General features: G+C 37.6%; 1 protein-coding gene across 13 annotated transcripts in view; it reads left to right on the top strand.

The window, feature by feature from the left end:
- Positions 1-12,768, top strand: part of dysf (dysferlin, limb girdle muscular dystrophy 2B (autosomal recessive)) — a 120,072-nt gene that overhangs the window by 85,932 nt on the left and 21,372 nt on the right. For 5 of the 13 annotated variants that reach the window (XM_041218125.1, XM_041218141.1, XM_041218159.1 and 2 more), the window contains 3 exons: positions 336-409; positions 2,406-2,444; positions 11,773-11,835. In XM_041218125.1, the coding sequence (XP_041074059.1) occupies positions 336-409; positions 2,406-2,444; positions 11,773-11,835 (176 nt within the window). The remainder of the gene's footprint in view (positions 1-335; positions 410-2,405; positions 2,445-11,772; positions 11,836-12,768) is intronic. The other 8 variants (XM_041218209.1, XM_041218201.1, XM_041218169.1 and 5 more) reach the window with 2 other exon arrangements.

The raw sequence follows: 12,768 nt of genomic DNA, 5'->3' as shown, positions 1-12,768 counted from the left end.
CTGTTGGCTGTGACGCCAAGCAGTAGTAGTAGTATAAGTAGTAGTAGTAATAGTTATAATAGTATTATAAAATAACCTATTAGTCTAAATACAGTATATTACTTTTTTTTTTTTTTACTTTGAAACATCTCAAAAGGAACAGGAACAAGTATTGGATACCCCTCTCCTCTCCTATGGCAACAAAATAGTTATCATTGGCTTTGTGCTAGTAATATCCTAGATATGTCATTGTGTGTTGACATATTTAAACCAATACATTAATCTGTTACACACTTAGTCTTTATGATTTTATGTCATGTAATAAAGAGGTTTAAATGTTTGTGCTTGTTTTCCAGATGAAATCAGTCTCACCCCTCGTGATGATGTGCTGATAGATATCGATGACAAACAGCCTCTCATTCCAAGACAGGTAAAAGAATATGATCCAATGGGATTACTATATTTAAATACATCAGATGCTGGCAGCTGGCTGTTTCTATGTTTGTTTGTCTATTAATCCTTATTAATAATACAATTAGAGGTAGACACGGGTACCAAAAAACCTGTCCGCCTAAATCCTCTCAGATGTCTATTTAACTGTTTATCAGAAACCAGTTACATAAACCAGTGCCAGAGGTGGCTTCTGTTAGTTCTGTTAGTCTTAAATTTCTGCTGCAGCACTGGTTAAGCGTAGTTGAAATAGCTGCCATACTACAAAAGCATGATTTGCTACTATTTTGTTTTTATTTTTAATACTGATGTTTATTTTTGAAAGAATTTGCCAGATTTTTTTAGCTTTATTTTTCAATTCAAGCAGAGAAATCAACATCAGGTGAAATCAAAATTTATGCTTAAAAAGAACCCACACTATTTATGCCACTGAGAAATGTCTCATTAGCCAAACCCCTTTATCATGTTCAGCATGCAACAAAACTAACCTTCTAATTGAAATAACATTTAGTCATCAGAGTTATACCTTGCATAAAGATCCTACACAAATTTAAAAATTGGCTCAAATAAACTGTAGAAAATGCAGCATTAAAAGTGTATTACACAGACTTTTACACAGAGTCTAAGCTTCCCCCACCCCTCTCCGGCTTCAGGCAGACAGGCCCGCTTCGTCCTTCCGTCCGTTCAGAGCAGAACGGAGATGAGACAGACAGCAGGTATAAAAACTGCACAGACTAGAGCTGATTTCTACATGATTATTTTTGGAAAGAAAATTTAAAAAAAATGGGAATTCAACGTTTAACAAGCTTTGCTGATTAAAATTAGCAAGTCTACTTATAACAGATCTTTTACAGGTGTTTTATTCAGTCTTTTTAATTCAATGAATTTAATACTAGGCTACCAAATACCACCCAAAGAGACAGTTAGCTGGCATCATATTTTGCACCAGTGCCAATCTCCAACAGCAATGCACAGTTAACCGCGTTATGTGCCTTTCACGAATAACTATTTAACGTACTGTTTATCTAAGCAGCCAGGTTACAGCTGTTGGCTTGTGCTAGTATTCATTTTCAGTTTGGGTATATTGGAGTGTATCTAATGGAGGGTGCAGTCGCTACAGGATGTGTGGAACAATATTAGTGGTAACTAAACGGTAAAGACAGACATGCTTTGAAACGCCACCCTACAGTTTTCACATTTTCATGACACCCGTCTCACATACACCATTGTTTCAGGTATGGTGCGTATTCTTAAAAGTCTAAAAAGTAGACTTTTAGGCAGGGTAGACAGGTTCTAATAAAGTGCCTTTTATAGACAGATTGGCCGTTACAGTGTTCTCATGGAAGAATAGCACAGGACTCTTCAAACTTTACAAACCCTCACCTCACACTGCAGGGGTGGAAATAATACTCCCATTGTATAACAGTTTGATCCATTGCTGGTTTCACTTGGAGCTTAATGCGACACACCTGAGCTTGGCACCTATACACTGGGCTGGAAGGAATGCAGTTATTTGCACCTCTGCACTGTGAATAACGTGAGATAAAAGAACATGTGCAATGTTGTTCATTTGTCCATTGACAACAATTCATAATGAAATGAACCAAAGAACTAGAATCCTGAACAAATTTAAAAAAAAAAAGAAAACTTAATAATTAAAACTTTGAATTATTGCAAACCTATTTACTGTAGAATTAGTATAGCAGAAACATGGGTTCAGGATATAAACATGCTAGTATTCCTCTAGAGCTGTTTACAAGGGTGCATCTAATGAAAAGGTTGGACGATATTTGTTGAGATTGGTTTGTATCATCACCTTCATGAGAAGGGTGTGCATAAGTTTGGTTCCGGTAACTGCCAAGGCACAACACACCTTGGTGGCACTGGTTGTTTACATTGAACCATTGATGGTTTTTAAGGCTCCATGAAGGTCAAATAGTTTTTTTTTTAACTAATTTTTGTATTCATATGACTAGTACCGGTATTCCAGATGGTGGTTGAAGAAGAAAAGTCTAGTAAGTATTTGTTTACTTGTAACTCTCCTGGTCTGGTTTCATGGAGCTATGGGACGTGGTTCCTGCTGGGATGTAGACAATTTCTAAGGCAGATTTTTCCTGATATGTCACTCAACATCTTTGTTAGTGGTGTATGTTGACTTTGTTTCTTGTTTTCTGTTGTTTCCGGTGTTGTGGTTCTTGCATGATGGTAGAGCTATTGTTGTTGTTGTTGTTGTTATTATTATTATTATTATTATTATTATTATTATTATTATTATTATTATTATTAAGATTTTAGAATGCCTGTAATTCAAATGTAATAACAAATGAACACATGTATGATTTACTATTAAATTCAAAGTAAACACAAACTCAAGCTTAACCCTATTACAAACATTAATTAATCATGCATAAGCACAGATTTTAAAATACCACCAATAAAAAAATCGATTGTAAATTGATGCTTATGTTAGATTAATTCAAAAGGCAGCATGTTAGCTCACACATGATTATATCTGCATTTCTGACACTTGGACAGCAGGGTGTAGAAGACATATGTCATGGGAGTTGATGTGTTGTGGTTGGATGGAGAAAGCAGATTGAAGAATTGTTCACGTATTGCATCACTGTAACAGTACATTGCCAAAAGCAATGAAAACTATAGAACTTTAAAGAAAAACAACCTCATTAAATGAGATGCCAAGGCATTTCATGACATTTGGTGATAGGTGGGCTTGGCCTTCATAGGTTTGGTTAGCCAATAGGATTAGCCTAGTGGGCTGAGTCCTCTGCCTAGAATTATTGCAAACCTCCAAAAGATATCATATTCTAACATGACACTTCTCCAAATCTAGCACAATTAGAAGTGCATTCAAGCTGTCGTAATGGAGAGGGAATGTCACTGTGGCACAATTCCTTCCACAGTGTTGTCTGTGTAATGTCATGTTTGTGCCAAGACTTCAATAATATATATCAAACCTCAGTGTATACGATGCTCCATAGCTGACTCGAGCGCAGCCCTTTATAAAGTGGATTATTCCAGTGTGGCATTGCTCACATGTTTATCTTGAAAGCTTTTCCCTTGGACAGTGCATTGAAACCACAGCTCTCCTCACTCGCATAGCAGGATCCACACAGCAAAAGCGTAATTGTTTAACACACCAGTTACATGAAAAATGTGTTTAGTTAATTGATGATATTTATATGGAATAGATCCACTGAGAGATACAGTACATGACCTTGGTAACCATCAATTTCTATGCAAGAGAACCCCCCACCCCACCCCCCCCCAAAAAAAAAACACCATGTAATAAGCATTTAACTCACTCAGCCTTGTCAGATCCCTCCGTCTCCCCAATCTCTACCCTGATAGCTATGTCTTAGTCCACTTTATTTGGTTGGGGACTGGGAGGGGATCTACTGCCTTGTATAGTTGGGCCAGGTGATGGACCCTCAAACCAAGTGGGTTTGATTATGTTTCATGTTTTTACATAATTTTACATGATTATAGATAGATAATTAGATCTATGATAACACTTTAAATTAAGTGTCTTTAATTACATTGTAATTGTTTGTACTGTTATGTATACTTATATTATATTTGTATAACAACGTGTCTGAATACTGTGTAATTACAAAAGACTGCAGTGGTTGCCAACATTTTTTTTATTTGTTTTTAGTAAAGCGCCACAACTGTGTGTGTATTATATTATAACCGTGTAGCTTGAGATACCTAATGTTCGCAGTGTAATGATTCTACGTGATATATTGTATCGTAATAAACGTACAAAAAAAGAACAGCATAGCTCATTGTAGTTGACTAAGTGGCTCTTGAAGGAGGAATATGTGTATTTATAGTTGGTTACATTTTACATTTTGTTTTTATTTTAAAATTTAAGTTTTAAATCCTTTCATCTTATTATGGATCATAAAAGTAGCCCATCAGGATCATCACAGTATCATGATATGTTTTGCAGCCTGCACTACCTGATACATGTTAGTGTAGTGTTACATCATCCTTAATGTAAAGTGTAACCAAATCTAATGTATTGTCATTGTTATGGAGCAGAGGTGGCCAAATCGCGGCTCTTTTGCAGTTCAAGTGTGGCTCCCAGTGAAATGCTGGGTGACGCACGCTTTGCAGCTCAAATGAACTGAAGAAAGAACAATAAACAAAAGCGAAGAGGGAAAGTAAAAATAAACGCAATGTTTATTATTTGTGTTCTCTGTATTCATTTGTGTTAATTTTTCTTTCTTCTCTCTTATTCTCTCGCCTGTTTCTTTGAGCCTGCATGTTCACTCGAGGATATTTCGTCACTTGTTGACTTTCGACACCGCTCGCTAGCACATGTGTATTTTGAAGCCGGATGTGCAGTTGAAGTAAATTTCATAATTTTTAATTAAGTGTTCGCTTGTTTAGTTGAGACAATGGCATTGAACAAACCCTCCACTAGTAATAAACGAAAGCATAGCGCTTGAAACCACCCTGGGAGAAAGAGTTTGCTTTCACTGAAAACAGTGGTAAACCTGCAACAAATCATGCACACTGTAGCCTGTACAGGGTGAGTAACCTCAATCGTCAGGAAAGCAGATTTTCATCTGAATGTCCTCCTGGATCAGCTTCACACAGATACTGCCTTTGGATTTCAGTAAGGAAGCTGATTTAACGACTCAAGCAAGTTTTGTATGGCAAGCATGAAATATTGCTCATGGCAGACGTCCTTATTCAGATGAATGAATCCTTTTATAAAACTGGAGTGTTGGTGCTAGACTAGACAATGTATGTTTACATGTTATATTGCAGGGTTAGGGTTAGGGTTAGGCTGCCACCAAATTTGCCACAATGCGCCCAAATATCAAACTGTTTTAGTCTGAAAACCGTTTAACCAACTACCTCCTAACTTGGTAGACATCATCCTGGGGACAATGGTGTTCTTTCCTAAAACAAGACGGCAGACAGACCTACGTTTCATTCTTAAATTTAAAACCGCTTCCGTTGATCACGATTTAGTTGATTCACTTCAAAGTTGACAGGCATCACCCCTGTGTCAAAACAATTTACTTTTTCAAAGATCGTGTTTGTGCGTAAATCAGTATGCCCACATGACACATTTCTTTAAAAACCTTTCAAAATCTTCAGTTCAATGTAAAACTAGTTTAGAACTCCTTACAGAGTGCAGATAGGTTAATGGTTACTTTGGAACACATATAGGAAACCATATGTACTCTATCGAAAAATGACCTTACCTGCGACCTTTAACCTCTCTGAGGTCAAATGTAAAACTTGCTACAGCTTGCCAACATTTCCAACTGGTACTGAGCTTGGAAGCCGTAAAACTACCAGGCAGGTCTAGTTTTTATTATTATTATTATTATTAGAACAATGTACTTCAGAATTACCTTTTGTAATTTTTGTTTATTTTACTCAATCTGCATTGGTTGCAGGTGTATTGAAGCAGGTGGCATTTTGAAGAAGAAATTGATTACTGTGCCGTCTTTTGTTAAATAACAAATTCAACTTTGACTGAATTTTCTAACCAGAAATTTTAATATTTTTTTACATCTTTTTGTTTTTGATTAAGTGAACAATTCAAGTTGTGCTGCATTTTTAAGCAGTGTATGATTAAAATAAGAATTTAACTAACGTTGTAGTTGACATTGCGTAGGCTACATTTCTTTCCTACTGTACATTATAGATACAAGTTATAATACGTAATGTTGGACAGAAAGTAGCTCTAAAAGTTAATGTCACATTATATATATATATATATTTCTTTTTTCTACAGAAGTGTTTTTACTGGTACAAATGCAAAATGCTATTTCTGTGTGACTGTTGTAAAACAAATGGGTTAATTGCTGTCAAGCACACAATATAATATTACATTATTCTTTGTATTCATTTTCTGAAGTAAATGCAACATGTAAACGATGTCTGTTCATTTTTGTCATAAATACAACACGTAAACGATGTCTGTTCATTTTTTAACATTCTGAAACAGTTTAAATATAGGCCCTTAGTTCTAGTAGTTTACAATAGCTTACCTCCACTGTATTATTATCGGTATCCTATTGGTATCAGCCAATGTGGGTAGATAACCATAGGCTATCAGTATCGGCCAAGAAAATCTTTATCGGCGCACCCCTAATTAATAGTAACCATGCAGGAATGAGATGTAATAAAACTGTAGTATCAGTGGACAGTAAGTCAATGCATATGTTGCTGAAGAATTATATAGCATTTTTCTGATACATGTTTAGTGGACAGGACACAACATCAACAGGCACTGTCGCTTAAGTAATACCATGGTGTTTATAGTTATAAAGTTAATTGTATTGTTCACAGGGCTCTTAGGATTGATCCTATACGTTGATCTCAGAAGTATGACATTAAAACAAAAAAAAGTGAGATACCTTTTAGAGTACAGATTATGCCTACTGAATGTTTAAGTTTTTTTTTTTATTAGTTGCCCAAGCCTGATAATGTTTGCAGTGTGCGTCTGCAAAGTGTCTCCTTGTTTAAAGACTATCGTGAAAAAAAGGCCTGCTCCTAATTAGCCCAGTTTAAGAGGCTTTTGATTTTTTAAGTCTGCATTATTCTATATATAATGCCCTGGCACAATGTGAAGGCTGGAGCTTTAAACTGGAGATGATTTAGATGTGGTGTATCGTCATGGGTAGACTATTATTCTGCGGGCCTCGCCCCTGTCACCACAGGCGCCACAACATCGGTTTTTTTTGTGCTTTTCTCAGCCAGAGATTTACTGGGAAAAAAAAAAAAAAAATGAGAGAAAAAAATAATACACTAATAAATAAATAAATGAATAAATAAATAAATAGGAAAAATGACTGTCGTGCAGGGGTGAGAAAGCTATTAAATTGGTCCCCACAGGGCCTCAAATATTTGTCATATCTGCTCTTAAAAGTTAAATAGGGCTCTTCTGGATGGTCTCTGAATAACTAATGGTTTCATGAGCACAGACAACTTGGCACAGGCAAAACTTTTCAGCGCCAGTTTTGACTACAATTAACCGCCACTGTCAGTGGGATTATGAGAGAATGTGTATGGCATTTCCTTGTTGGAACCAGTATTAGTGTGGAACCAGTTCACTGCCTAATGGAAACAAACAAGGGTAAACCAACTTTAACTGGGCAAGAATGACTCATTACTTCTTGCAATAGGACCCCTTTATATTCCCTTATAAATATGGATTAGATTAGTTTCCACAAAGGTGTAACTTGCCACCTGATAACTTGCAGAAAGAGGCCGTTTTTAAGTATGCAGCTGTTTTTACAATTACAAAAACTGAAACTTTCAAAAATGATCCCGTTGGTGATTGACTGACTTGATTGCATATCATAAACAGGGTCAATCAAAATCCTTAGATTTGTCACAGAAGAATAACCGTTCCTGGTCTATGGCTGGTGAATAATCCTGTTAACCCTGATTTCAAGTATTTGTTCTACAGTTAGGAAAGAGGTTGCATAAATTTCTGTGAATTTGTGTTATGGGAAGTACGGGTTATAGTCGTGCGACCAATAGTGCTATCTGACGCCACCCCACAATAAATAAAATGGTGTACCAACCTCAGCATCAAGACACATAACTCCAGTCGCGGTCCATCAGCTCGGTGCGCATAACTCCAGTCACAGAGCCTTCATCAACGGGAACTATCGCTTAAATAATGTGATTTTTTTTTTTGCACTGTGCATATTATCCTGAGACAGAAACAACAAGAAAGTGTGCACACAAATACAAACTGGCTTTGGAGGTGAACAAAAAAAAAAACTTGTTTCAGCTTTTTAACAGTGCAGTAATTATATGAATCCCTTGCTTTTTTGTTTTTTTTTATTTAACATGGTTACATGAAGTGACAGCATGTAGAAAAAAAAACTGAATTCCAAAATGCACAATTTTCAGCAGCAATAACAACTATTTTTAATGCTGCAGTTTCAGTCTATTAAACAATCAGGTTGTAACTACATACAGATGCACCCAACCATTTCCAGAGTGACCACTGTTCCACTTCAGGCCTCCTTTAGCAAAGGCAGTGGGAGGTCTGAGGTTAGGCGATATAGAATGTCAAAATAACCTTTTTGAAGATTACATTAACTCTGTTACTCCACAGCAGAGGACACTGGGAGGTCTGTGGTTCTTACTATACACATTATAAATGCATTCATGTGTCAGACCCACTATATAGTCATATGTCATGGACTAAAGGAAGAAGAGAGAAGTTTACCTTCATTCACTATTTTACCACAAAATACATGAGGAGCGATTTTCAAAGCTGTTTTTTTGTCTAGTGTAAACGACACACATTTCATTTACTACATTTTGAATAAATTGATTCATTTAGAGTAAAACGCTTTGAAAATGCCCCCCCCCCCCCCCCCCCCCCCCCCCCGCCTTTAGCCAAAGTTCAATTGTATAACAAAGTACTACTGTTTGCTATAGCATTGAAACACTAAGGGTGATGGTATAAGCAGGGGAGGTTAGTTACTATGTAGGATCAGCCCTTGTTACCATGGAAATGCACAGGCTTACAAAGTACTGTGGTTTGAAACCATACTGTATACCCCTTATAAAGGTTTACTATGGTTTAAGCATAACCAAGTGTAATAAAGCACAGTGAAAGCATGGTAAACGATAGGTAAGCATCGATAAGCCCAGAGAGCTACAGTAAAGCATATTTAAAAAGTGGCAAAGCATGGCATACCCATGGGAAAAGCCTGGGAAAACTGCAAAAATAATGGGCAGATTTACTGGGGTAAACTTTTACAAGGGATGTACTGTATAGGTAGTGTTCTGTGTTTTTGTTTTTTATCTTTATATTAAAATATATTACATATATTAAAATAGGGATACAATAGGTAAAATATGCTTTAAGCGATTTTTGCCGCGCGCCTGCTGCTGGAGAGACACCGGGAGAAGAGGAAACCATTACAACTAGCCTTCCTTGATCTGGAGAAGGCCTTCGACCGTGTCCCGCACCAACTCATCTGGTACGCGCTGCGCGTCCGTATGCTCTACACGAGCGCCACCAGCCGCGTGAGGTGCTCAGTTGGCATCTCTGACAGCTTCTCTGTGAAGGTTGGCATCCACCAGGGTTCTGCACTGTCACCACTCCTCTTCATCCTCGTCATGGACACCATCACACATGACCTGCAGCGCAACGTCCCGTGGACCCTGCTCTACGCTGACGACTTCATGCTCGCAACCACAACCAGGGAAGAGCTGCAGTGACAGGTGCAGGCCTGGAACGATCGACTTTGCTAGTTTGGACTTTGCCTCAACACTGCGAAAACCGAGTACATGGAAACGAGCCCAGCCGCTGGTTCCATCCAAGTCAACAGCATGGACCTGGCAAAAACTGACCTGTACCGGTACCTGGGATCCAACCTGCAGAGCGACGGCGGAATCGATGGCGACGTGCGAGCGCGAGTCAATGCGACCTGGATGAGGTGGAGTGAGGTCACAGGAATTTGATGTGACCGGAAGATGCCAACCCGCCTGAAGTTGAAGATCTACCGAACAGTCGTCCGCCCAGTGGAGCTGTACGGGACTGAATGCTGGCCTATGACCAAAGCCGCAGAGCATCGTCTTCATGCCATGGAAATGCGTATGGTTCGCTGGACAATGGGCATCTCCCTCCTTGACCAAATCTGCAACGACATGCTCAGACGGCAGTTTGGCATCGCTCCTATTGACTCAAAAATGCGGGAAAGACGGTTACGGTGGTACAGCCATGTCCAACGAGCAGCGCCTGGTACCGTCGCCAGCATCTCCTACCATCTTGAGATCGACGGCCAGCACCCACGTGGAAGACCGAAGCAGCGCTGGCAGGACATGATCAATGCGGATATGAAAATCAGTTGCCTGCGCCCGTACAAGGCGCAAGACCGAGCGAAGTGGCGTTCAAAGATCCGAAGAGTGGACCCTGCGCCAGAGGGACAACGCTAGGAACAAGAAGAAGAAGAAGAAGATACAATAGGTAAAAAATATAGTTTTAAATTGAAACATCGGTAAAAATCAGAGTGGTTCTCAATATACACACTTTACATGTGGAATATTCTGGTTTCTGATTAAGTTTAATGTCCCTGGCATGTATCATGAAGCAGAATCTGTGCAAGTCAAAGCCACTTTTTTTCCCAAGTTAGATGGTACTTTGCGAACGTTTGGGCAATCGCTGTGCTGACGGAAATAGTATATAGAAGGTATGAACATGACATCAGCACAAAACAAGCCAGGTTTATTAATCTTGAAATCATAAAAAGAAAAGAGATGTGGGAGACACGTCAAAAATCACACTGGACATTTCCATTAATGCATTCCATAAGTTTACCAACTAAAGCGTCATCATTTTCTGTCAAATATCTACGATTAAGATTGTCGGTGTTAGGCAGTGTTTTAGCTAATGGACAGACAGTACTGTCACACAAAGTCACCAATACATACCTCTCCGCAATAAACAGTGGCTGTCCAGCAAAGCACAGTGCTCAGACAAACTCATCAACACAGTCCTTCTGCGCTCTCTTTTAAAGTGTATGTGAAAGCCGCATAGATGGATTGCTTATCTCTCACTTTCTTGTTTTAGTTTAATGTGTCGCTTATTTTTCAGTATGCTCTTTTATTGTCAGCACGAACATGTACCTCAATGCAACAGTATTTGCAGTGCTATGCATCCTCTGCCTTACTACATCTGACCCACTTCTGCTATTTTTGCTTTTTGTATACTTCAAAACATTTGTTTTCTTTTGAATATTCATAAACTGATTTACATTTTCTCCCCATTCTTTATCCACTAAAAATATTAGATTTTAGTGTAAGTATTTCAATTTAGTTTTTGATCAAGCTAATACTAGTTATTACACCCAATAATTGCCACAATAATCAGACTTTGATTAGCCAGCATAATCAGGTGATAATAATAACTTTAAATAACTTTAATTGATGTGTTTGTAAAGTGACAGAGAACCACGTTTGAATGTTATTTGATCCTCTGACGTCTACATGTCTGCTGTACTCTAGGATACAGTGTAGGGCTGCTTATTATAATGGCAGAGTCAAAATAAAATAGCATTTTAATCAAATATTGTGGATTTCCTAGAAAATAGTACTGTGAAAATATTGAATAGACAAAAATGGGGTATAAATCAGTAAAAACCGACGTCCAGTTAAAAAAAATAAAATAATTGGGAATAAACCGGAAAGGATACAATAATGACCTCCAGAATGACTGAACTGCCTCTGTTCTGCTCCAGTAATTGAAGTAATGCTTTTATTGCCTTTCAGTTTCTTGTGGTTTTGTCTAACCTAGCCCTGTTAACCAACCCTTTTGATTTGTAGCTTGCAGACGGCATGACGAGCTCAGCAATTATTAACCTCTCATCCTCTCGGTCCAGCCTCCATGTACGTATCCACTACTTTCTGTCTTACCATTTCTTCTTGAGCAGGGCTAAAACAAACCAGCCTTGTTTTTCTGTACAAATGTAGTACAATTTATTAGGACACCTTCTTCACAGTTCCAGTACACAGGAACTGAGCAGTGAAATTGATATATCATAGAATGTGTTCACACTGGCAAAAACTGGTTAACAAAAATAAAATAATAATAATAATAATAATAATAATAATAATAATAATAATAATAATAATAATAATAATAATAATAATAATAATAATAATAATAATAAATAGTTTGGAAATGAATTAAGAGAATGTATGGAATTCAGACAGAACTACCCATATAAAAGTTTACCATAGCAAAAGCACAGCAAAGTGTAATAAAACACAGGTAAGCATGGTAAGGAATAATGGTAAATGCATAAACCAGGGGAAAGCAGAAATACCTTGGCCAACATTTGTAAGGGTATTGCACACAAAGGGTAATATGCACATGGAATAAGTTAAAGAAACAACTTGAAATGGATACGATGGAGGACTTCCCAGACATCCTCTGCTTTAGAGGCTCCCAGAGGAGTTTAGTGTATTGTATGTGATGAATTTTAGTCCCATCAGAATGGGGCTGAAGATGTGTTTACTGATAAATGGTAGGAAGAATGTATAATTAACCTGACACGGTCCTTCAGTAAGAGATAATACAATTACTGATTTAGAGATCATGTTTAGTTTTTAGTTTTTTTTTTTTTTTTTTTTTTACAAAAATCCAGATTTAGAACTGGTAATAAACTGATGAAATGGAATTTTACAACTATAATCCAGTATACAGTAACAGTCGTCAGTCTCTCCATCCTGCTTTTGATCTAGATGTTAAGCAAACAAAAAGTATCTCAAAATCTCTTTGAGAAATTAAGAAGGACCAAGATGCATACAAGGCATATT

This window comes from Polyodon spathula, chromosome 2 (assembly GCF_017654505.1).
Source record: "Polyodon spathula isolate WHYD16114869_AA chromosome 2, ASM1765450v1, whole genome shotgun sequence".
In the NCBI taxonomy this organism is placed as follows: Eukaryota; Metazoa; Chordata; class Actinopteri; order Acipenseriformes; family Polyodontidae; genus Polyodon; species Polyodon spathula.
Note: the sequence above shows the minus strand (reverse complement) of the source record. Positions and strands in the feature narration are given on the sequence as shown.